Source organism: Eulemur rufifrons, chromosome 7 (genome assembly GCF_041146395.1).
Source record: "Eulemur rufifrons isolate Redbay chromosome 7, OSU_ERuf_1, whole genome shotgun sequence".
NCBI lineage: Eukaryota > Metazoa > Chordata > Mammalia > Primates > Lemuridae > Eulemur > Eulemur rufifrons.
The window spans coordinates 74,852,501-74,862,541 of NC_090989.1; the positions used below are offsets into that span (position 1 = coordinate 74,852,501).

The 10,041-nt window shown below is 37.4% G+C and overlaps 1 protein-coding gene across 1 annotated transcript in view; it reads right to left on the reverse strand.

The window, feature by feature from the left end:
• TPRG1 (tumor protein p63 regulated 1) overlaps positions 1 to 5,385 on the reverse strand; it is a 99,493-nt gene extending 94,108 nt beyond the window's left edge. Inside the window, exon 1 of the mRNA XM_069472791.1 lies at positions 5,164 to 5,385. Coding sequence (XP_069328892.1) covers positions 5,164 to 5,385 — 222 coding nt within the window. The remainder of the gene's footprint in view (positions 1 to 5,163) is intronic.
• Between the last annotated feature and the right edge of the window lie 4,656 nt (positions 5,386 to 10,041).

Sequence of the window (10,041 nt, forward strand, 5' to 3'; positions counted from 1 at the left end):
CTTTCCCTGAAAATGAAGAGAATGAGTCTTATCTCATTACAATTAAGGGTCTGCTCTCATAAAGAAAAATCTTCTTTTTTAGAATCTACAGTGGATTTCAGTGTTGGGGTGAGGTTGGGGGGAGTCAAAAAACATTTTGCCCAATGCAATGTCTATTTTCTAGACCACTAAGAAGCTCACACAGACAATAACAATACAGCTAATATATTTATTTGTTCCCAATGTGAGAGAAAGACACAGGGAACCCTACAGCCAGAGAAGAGGGAAAGGAGAGAGTATGAAAGCCAAATTAGTGTCATGGAAGCAATGACATCTTGCTACACAATGGGAAGTCCTGAACCTGCTTATTAAAGTCTCGTTGCTCACAATAGAACACAGGCTATAAAAAGGCCATGGGGAACCATTAATTAAATATTAAAAGATCAAATAGTTTTAGTCCCATTAGTTTGTATGTAATTTACATTCCCAAGTATAAATTTAGAGATAATTCCCCATCCCAAATCGCTTTCAACTTTCTGATAAGGTATCTGCAAATATAGAGTCCTACAGGGAGTTTAAAAATATCTTTCCCCAAGTGGGTTAAGTATTGTTCCTTTCATAAAAAGTTGCTTTTGAATATCAGTCTCCACAACTAGGAAGATTATCATAATATACCTCTAGCTATTAGCCTTGAGGGGTACTTTTGTTCAGAGAAGGCACTAGGCCTTTTTTAGATATGTCTAAGCAATAATAGCAGATGAACTAAAACAGAAGGAAAAGGTTATCCAAGAAGACTGATGGCAAGTAGTTTAGACTTCATTTCTATGACCTTTCATTCATTTTCCAAGGTCAGAGGCAGTAGGATGTAATGGAAAGTGTCTGGAGTCCTGGATTCAAGGCCTGCCTGTTCTTGTATGGCCCAGAGGTTGCTGATTGACTTTGGACAAGTCACACCCACTTTGTGTGCTTCACAGCTTGGTTTAGATATTCCCTAAGACTCTTCTGGCTCTGAGCAGATTGCTCCTAATCTAAGTCAGAGGGGCGTGGTTTCAGGAAATTAATAGACTGGAAGCCTGAAGAGAGGAAGTAATATCCCCAGACTGACCCATAAAGAACAAAAGGGGTTTAAGGGGCCAGATACATGTTTTTTTATGATCTGGTATTCAGAGGTGTAATCTAATATATGAGATTATGATGCTAAAATTCACTCTATTTGTCAAGAATTAATTTATATTTTCATATCAGTCAACTTTTGGCAAATCCAGCTTGAAATGCATACAATTAGTCCCCCTTTTTATTGTAGCATTGGCTGTTTATTCCTGGAGTCTGAGAAACTGAGTGCTACCCTGCCACAGGAAGCCAGTGAATATCTTTCCTTTCCAGTTCAAAAGACATAAATAGGAAATAACCTAAATGTCCAACAAAAGTTAAATAAATTATGGTATATCCCCATAGTGGAATATTATGGAGCTATTCAAAATGATGTTGTTGAACTGTATTATGAGCCTAGAAAATATTTGTCATATAATCCTATTCATATACAACAAATTGTATATGTATGAGAAAAGTAAAAAACTATATGTACCCAAATATATAAAAACACATTTAGTACATTTTGGTTCACTTCATGCAGTGGATTATGGTGACTTTTATTTTATTTTGTTTATCCACATTTTCTAATTTTTTTCAATAAGCTGTCTCCTATGCAATGATTTTTAAACCTTTTAATAAAATAAAATGCTTGACCAAGGAATTCCTCCACTCAATTACTTACTACTCTTCTGAATTGAAACACATACACTTTAAATTCTTGCTCTGTAATAAACTGATTTCTTTTTAATTGCTGCACAGGGTCCTCGAACTATGAACTGGGAATTGGAAAACTTTGGTTCTAACCCTAGCTTTGCCACTTACCAGCCTTTTAGGTAAGTTGATACTCACTAACTACTGTAACATTGGGCAAGCAACTCCCCCCCCTCTGGGCCTTATTTCCCTCTGAACACAAGTGTGATGATTAGTTCCTTGGTGTTCTATGGACAGAAAACATCAGTATCATTAGAGAATTTGTAGAAATGCAGAATGTAATTTTTTGCACAGGAAAGATTGAGAAGCACTGGACCATTATCTGCAGATCTCATTTCAGCTTTAATCAATGACACTTTATAATGACTCCTTCATAGACTCTTTAAGAGTTGGTCTTATTTAATTATCCCTTGAGAAAATGAATACCTTCCTCTTTATGGCTACCACCCTATACATCTACACTTATATTTTACCCTGGAGGTCATGGTGAGGTCATGGGCATCTTAATGTCATTCCCTATGACCAGTACAGAAATGTGAATGTAATATCGAGAAAAGAGAGAGAAAGCATTTATAATAATAGCGATATGCTATTTATGAAATGTTTATAGATGTGTAATGCAGTCTACTAAGAACTTTTACAAAGTTAGCTTATTTAACTCTCTATATAGAACTGTTGTTTTGTCTATACTTTGCAGATGAGTATACATACATACATGCAACACACACACATATACACACATAAATACATGTATACACTCCCCTCAATTAATTTTTTTTTTTTTTTTTTGAGACAGAGTCTCACTCTGTTGCCTGGGCTACAGTGCTGTGGCATCAGCCTAGCTCACAGCAACCTCAAACTCCTGGGCTCAAGTAATCCTCCTGCCTCAGCCTCCCAAGGGTCTGAGACTACAGGCATGCGTCACCATGCCTGGCTAATTTTTTAAACTACTACCACATCAGCAGATTTGTAGCCTATACACTGGTAAAACTAGATCATTCTTTTATTAAAAATGTTTACCATGATAAATTTCAGTAGAGCTAACAGTTGCCTTTTCATTATCTTCACATCCGTTAATGCACATTCATTACACTCACATGGCAATAAGAATGCTTCATATTATGTCCCTTGGTCTGAAGCAGAACAAGTGCTGAGTTTCTTGGGAACTTCATCCTCATAGTTCATAAGAGTCCTCAGGTCTACTTTTGACTCACTAATAAAATTAGAAGAAGGTTTTTTCCTCATAAGCTTTTGAGAACTTAGGGTTGTTTTCTATATACCTAATGAAAAAGATGTTCTACACATTGATTGGAGTCAGTTGTTGAAAACCCTTATAAAGGAACCATACATTCAATTGTGCATGGTAGGAAGAGCATTGGACTTGCAGACAGAAGATCCAGAATCTGGTTGCACCTCTTTCACTACTATCATTTGACTCGGACAGGTCACCTCATTTCTCTGAAACTGCCATATAGTCGCCCTTAAAGCAAGGCTGGTAATCCCTGTCTACCTCACAGTATTGCTCTGGGAGACCAACAGGTAAAGGATGTGAATTTACTGTATAAGCCACACACAAATATTATGGTTCTATACTACATATGCAGTGGCTTTGGATTGTGTCAATTTAGGTAAATTGGAGCTACATTTTCTAGAATTGTCTTTTTTGTATGTTTTCAAATTAGGGTTGATCACAGGGATATTTGTTTAAGATTCAAAAGATAGAAGTAAAACATCAGTCAATTTCCTGTTGAAGATCAATGCAGGTCATTATTCTCTGTGGCAGCTCACGTTCATGACAACTGGTATTCTGGCCTGTTTGACAGCAAGGGGCAGCACCTGGACTGCATCTTCTTCTACCGCAGGCAGACTTCTCTCTAGGATTCTCCTGTGCAGCTCAGTGCTGAACGGCACCAGCTTCTGAAAGTGACTCATATCATCAAGGTTAGAGTTGGTGGGAGATAGACACAGGCTCCAGCTTTTCCTCACGAGTTACACTTTGTCATCAGGAATTCCAGTTTGTTCATGTAGCTTTTCCCTATTCACTATTCCCTGCTCCCTCTTCACAACTGCCAATTGTTTAACCTCTGCTACCTTCAGGCCCATCACCAGATGCAAGGACAACAACTTTGCATAGACCTCTCAGCCAGCTCTCATGACTGCACCAGCTCCCAATAATAAATCTCCTATTCTATATCACACAGTATGTTCTTCTCACACCAAACCCTGGCATAATATATATGAAAGATAATAAAAATCTAGAGGATGCTTTGATTTCCTTTGCTGCTATATCTTACAACTTAACTTTGCATATCTAATAAAGTTCACATACTTTGGAAAACAAACCATATGTTCTACATATGCAAAAGCACTCACACAAACACACACATAGTATAGCACCTATCAAAGCATCTTGCACAGAAGAATATATATAATGTTTAAACACAGACATTCACAGACACACACACACTGCCTTGCTTTAGTTAAAACTTTATCTTAACCAAAGATATATATCGAACGCTAACAAATCAAAATTCATTAAAGTTTTGTAAAAGTCACAAAATCTTGACCCTGATTTATTTATGAGATTTTGTTGAAAACATTTTCAACAGAGATGTCCCATGTATGCATGAAAATGATATGGTCTCTGCTGCCAGTGTGTACACTCCCTGATTTTGCCCTCAATTGATTGTTGCCTTGAGCTAACCACTATTGCATTAATAAGAATGTTGAAGTATTGGAGAAGATCTATAAGTGGGAAGGAAAGCTCACAAGAGAAAGGTACTAGAAACCTATGAAGCACTCTCCACTTGATGCAAATGCTAGAAGTTTAACATCTAGGTGTACTTTCCCGGTTCTATTACAGGTAAGGGAGCACAATGCCAGATTGCAGCTACAGGTGTGAGATTTGAAGATGTCTGCTCCCACATTGTAATGCAAGCATCCCAAGGTAAACCCTTGAGATTCAGCCCATTGTCAGCAACCCTTCCCACTCCACAATCTATGTCTTTTTCAAACAAGCTATGAATACTCTCACTGAGTTCACAGCTTTATATTCTAGCTGCTATGGTTCTCTCTCCATAGAACCTGAGTTCTTCAGGTTTAGCATAACGACAAGACTGGGGAAACCAAAGACCCAGGGAGGCTGGAGGATCTGCTTCTCCTTGATACTATCTGTGTGATCAAAAATAGATCCTTAATTTCTCTGAAGTTCAGATCCTTCATCTTTAAATTATCCTTTATTTTTAAATGGAGGAAGGGATACCAGGATTACTATGACTGTTACATGAGAAAAATGTGAAAACATGTGGTATATAGAAGGATTTTAAGATTTGTTTTAAAGGAGAACTTTTATGTAGTATTTAAGAGCACTGACGATTTTACCCGTGTAACGAAGTACTTCCGTGAGATGTAAGGCTGGTGATAAGGATTGGGGTAAAGTGTTGATTCAGTCACACTTGACTGCCTTGAAATCCGCCTTGGCACTGGATCCTTGCCAGGGTCCCCCTCCTCCACGGACAGGCGATCAGTCTCAGAGGGTTGGTCATCTCCCTCTTGCTTCAAAGACACAGGCTGGAATCCTTCAAAATTCCCAGTTGCTGACATTTCTTCAATCTAAAACAAGGGAAGAAAACATGTTCTCATTAGGAAAAAAAAGTTACTTTTGTTCTGGCTATGGCAAAACAGGCTATGATGAGCAAATGTCATTTCTGAAGCTTACAAACACCCCTCACGTTACCCTATACAGAGGCATTGACGACACAGCTCGATACAACAGATTCGTAAATACCACCCATAATCCTGCAGAGCCATTTACCAGAGGAGAGAAGCAGAGACCCTCTGCACAGAGAAAAGGAGCTTGCAAGCAGTTTCATTTTCTCATCTTTAATCCCAGGAGACTGGAAGCTGAACAAGGAAAAAGCAGTATGAAATAATTATCAGATAATTTCTCTTTAAGATTTCATAGCGTTTTTGCTTGAAAATCCCCCAGACTTCAAGCTTATTTAAGAGTTAAAAGCAATGATAATGCACCTTCTTGTGTGCTCCTTGAGTAATAATAGGACACAAGAGCACTTAGAGCTGAGCGTATTTTTAAACTGAAAAATTCCAATTGTAAAAATTTATTCTAAGGAAATAATTTAGCCAAATACTCAAAGACACACACACACACACACACACACACATAAAGGTGTTCATCACAACATTGTGTCTAATACAAAAATATATAAGTTTATGTCTAATAGAAAAACATTGTATATAATATTAACAGCAACATTAGACACTCACAACATTGTGTCTAATACCAAAAAGTCACAGTGAAACTAAGTGTCCATCAGTAAGAAACTGGCTAAATAAAATATGTTACATCATACAGTGAAATACAATGTTGTCATTAAAAGTACATGTGTATATTTTTATCATGAAAAATGTCCAAAATACATTATTAATGCAAAAAAGTAATTTACAAATGTTATGAATGTTATTCAAATTTATTAAAATAATTCAGAAAGAAAAAAGAAAAAATTAAAAATGTACTTGCAATATGTATATAAATGTACTTATATATGTATGTACACATGTATGGTAAAACACAAGTTAGAAGACCCCTGAAAAGAAGTAAAATAAAAGATTAACAATATTTATTTCTAAATGACAACTTTATAGGTGATTTTTATTTTATTTTTTTGTTTGTTTTCTTACATCTGGATTCTGGCAATTATATATGATTTAAAATAAATATAAACAATATATCAGTTTCTATTTTGTAAATATAAAGCAAAACAAAACAATTTAGAATGCATGAGCTAGCCCAGTGAAATGTGCATCTAAATCAGGCCACCACTTTCAAGCTGAAGCAGGTAGTCAGCAGGTATTCTCTGCAGTGAGCATGTTACCAGTGCTACATAAGAGAGTTTCATGCCCAGTTTTACCATGTAACTGGGAATGCTATGTGATTCTCAGATTTGTCTCCATGTTCTTAAAGGTGGTTTTAATTTGATTTCCTTGGTTCTTGTGAAACATCAGGAGATGGGAAAAAGCCCCTAATCCCAGCAAGTTTCCACTCTTGAAATTGGGATTAACTAGAGTATCCAAGAGAGGTAAAAATATGATCACATAATTTATTATCTAAACTTGCATATTTTGGCATGAAAAGGGTGCTATTAGCATTTATGCCAGGATGATAGGAGTAAACTGGACTGTCTCAGGAAAATGTGGATATATAGAGAGTCACCCTGGGGGATTTGAATGTAGAAGAAAACACTGATTAAAGGAACTTGCAAATGGAAAGCCTCATACAGTTTGCATTATGTTTTATCTCATCTAATCTTGCCAGCTACCTGGGAGGGTTATTTACTCCATCACTGTCTTCCTGAGGATCACAGAGTGGATGGGACCCAGCTAGAGGCCACTTGGACAGTTGTAGTAGCACAGGAACTCCCAATCATGCTTTGAGTCCAGCATGCCCACCGTGATGTCATTTCAACTTAGAACAGAAAGGGCTTCCCTGAGTTTTCAGATAATTTTTAAAAGTTAGGTGTCCAAAAGGCAGAGATTGATCTGTGAGAAAACAAGGCATGGAGAAGCAGAAGAAATTGTGTGTGTGTGTGTGTGTGTGTGTGTGTGTGTGTGAGAAAGAGAGAGAGAGAAAGAGAGAGAGACAATGAGGGGAGAAAAAGAGACAGAGAGAGAGAGAGATTGATTGGTGAGGTATTTTGGCCTCCCTGGCAGCTACATGCTCTATTTATGCAGGTCTGCCACCTCTATTACTCTGGGTGTTGGAAGGCAATGCATTTCTAAAGTTCCCTATAACCTGTGAAGGAAGGTTTGTGCCATTGGGAAGGAAAGCCTGCTTCTGTATTTGTGCACTCTGAACACACGCCTAACAACAGACATCTGCGAAAGGCTCCTGTGCCTGGAAAACAGAGGGAGGATTTAATTAGCACCACTTCCTCTCCCTCAGGCTGTCTTCTCTGGAAACACTTGGGGAAGCTCAGCGCTCTGAGACCAAGCTGTTTGAGATCCAGGAAAGAAGGAAACTCTCAGCTCCATTTAAATTCTCACAGCCATAAATAGTGGGGAAATTGAGCCCAGCCATCCCAACCCAGAATGATTCTAGCTTTGTTCCAGTCATTGGGACATTTGGAATGACAATGAATGTAACTTCCTCAACAACCTCCCGGATATGAGAGGAGTGCCACACATCTAAGCATTCCAGTCCATCCCTCATCACCTCTGCCCAGGTAATTTGTTTATTCCCTATTCAATAAAAAGTGTCTTTCTATCCCTGCATAAATAGACTATATACACTGAAATACTAAAAGCATATCAATACCAGTAACAAATCCAGCCAAAATCAAATGTTCTATTGTTTTTTCATGGATAAATTATGCCTCGCAACAGACCCATAGAGAGCCTTTTGGAACTGAAAAAGATTATTGTTCTGTAAGATTTCCTCAATAAGTTTATCTTAGCATTTAGTACCCAAGAGAGTAAAATCAGCACAATTTCCTAGGGAAGCAAAGATCCTTGGCTTAGAAAACACACATGATGCCCATACTCTTTAACCTAATCTTCTCATTCTGGTAAATTCACGCAGTAAAAATTATTCCAAAGAAGACAAAAGATTATAATATCAATTGCTTTTTTAGGTAGTAACGAAAAATCAGAAACCAACTAAACATCTAATGGTCAAGGAATTGCTAAGTAAATCCAACTGATATTGTGAAGACATTTAAAATAACAGAGACAAGCATCATGGCAGCATGGATAAAAAAAGCAGAAAACAAAAATACTTTATCTGGTAATGGGCATTTCAATACATTTTACATTGGTAAAGACTAAAAGAAAATATTTAGATTTACTGAGGTAGTTGAATTATTAGTGAATTTTTGCTTTTTTAAAATGACACAATTTAAATCCCATTAGTGCTACTTTTATCTTCCTTTTTTTTTAAGTATAAATAAATGCCAAATAAACCTCTAAAGAAGCACTGTCTTTCCTTTGGTCAGTCTAAAGAACTCTATATTTATCCGTTGCCAGAAAATTACAAGCTGAATTTAAATATAGTATTGCAGTAAATAATTTATTTCCAGATCCTCATCTAAGTGTAACTGTCTCCAATTACACATGACTTCATCTATCTCCCTGGGACTTTTTCTAAGAATATTTCAAAAGCACATAGGACATAAATTATAGCTTAGAAGCTATTGTATAGTCCAACATTTTGATTTTGCAAATACTGGAAGAGGTCCCACTGAGACGAAGGACTTATCCAGGGCCACTCAGCTACACAGAATCAAAACAGGCAATCAGAGCTCCAGTCTTCTGGACTCTAGTTCACTATTCTTTCCTGTACTTTGAGTTGCAACATTTAGAAAAGAGGCAGAGAAGCAGCCATCAAAGTTAGGCATTGGCAAACTGGAGGCACTTTTGCCAAAAGTCTGGGGCCAGTCAGCTCTGGGATCAGAGATACAGCTCTGGTGAGGCTGACCAATCCCCAGCTTCCCAACAGCAGCAGCCCCACAATCCGCGCTGCAGGCTGAAGCCTTTCTCCTTCACCTGGAACCAGGCTGGCTGATCCTTTAGGCACAGGAAGCGCAGTGCCTGTTGTTCTCCAAACGTTTAGAAGCCCATGAAATATTTCACTTTATTTTAAAATTAGAAGAAAACAATTAACTTTTAGGATCAAAGAAATGCTTTATTTTTTTTTTTCTCACACCAGAAAAAAACTGAAATTTGTAGGGCACCGAAAACCTGTTAAATTTTGCCTAAAAGAGAAAATCATATAATATTGAACTATTGGAAATTATAGAAACATGTTTTAATATTGACATTATTACAATGCAAAGGCAAAAGGGTTTGGGGCCTATGGAGATCATAATGTGGTCCTGACTCAAATCCATATCCTACTCCTCACATTTCCCACATAATTTTCCCTTCTGGCGTTCCATTCTAGGCCATCACAGCCAGAAACTTCCACCCAGTCCAGGGCTTTCAAATCTCTCTCTCTCTGAGGATTCTAGTCCACCACATACTGTCCTATGGAAAAACTGCATAAACTTAAAATGATTCTTTTTATTTTTTTGAAATCAAAGACAGATCCAGCATAATTGGCCCTCACATAAATATTTGTTTTTCAGAGAAATGGATAAATAGCTACCATGAAAACTTCTAATCAGCTTGAAAGGCATAGCCAGCCACACTTAGTTTGCAATCAGAGGCAAAGAAAGGGGAGAATGTGTACTTTTTTTTCTTTTACAA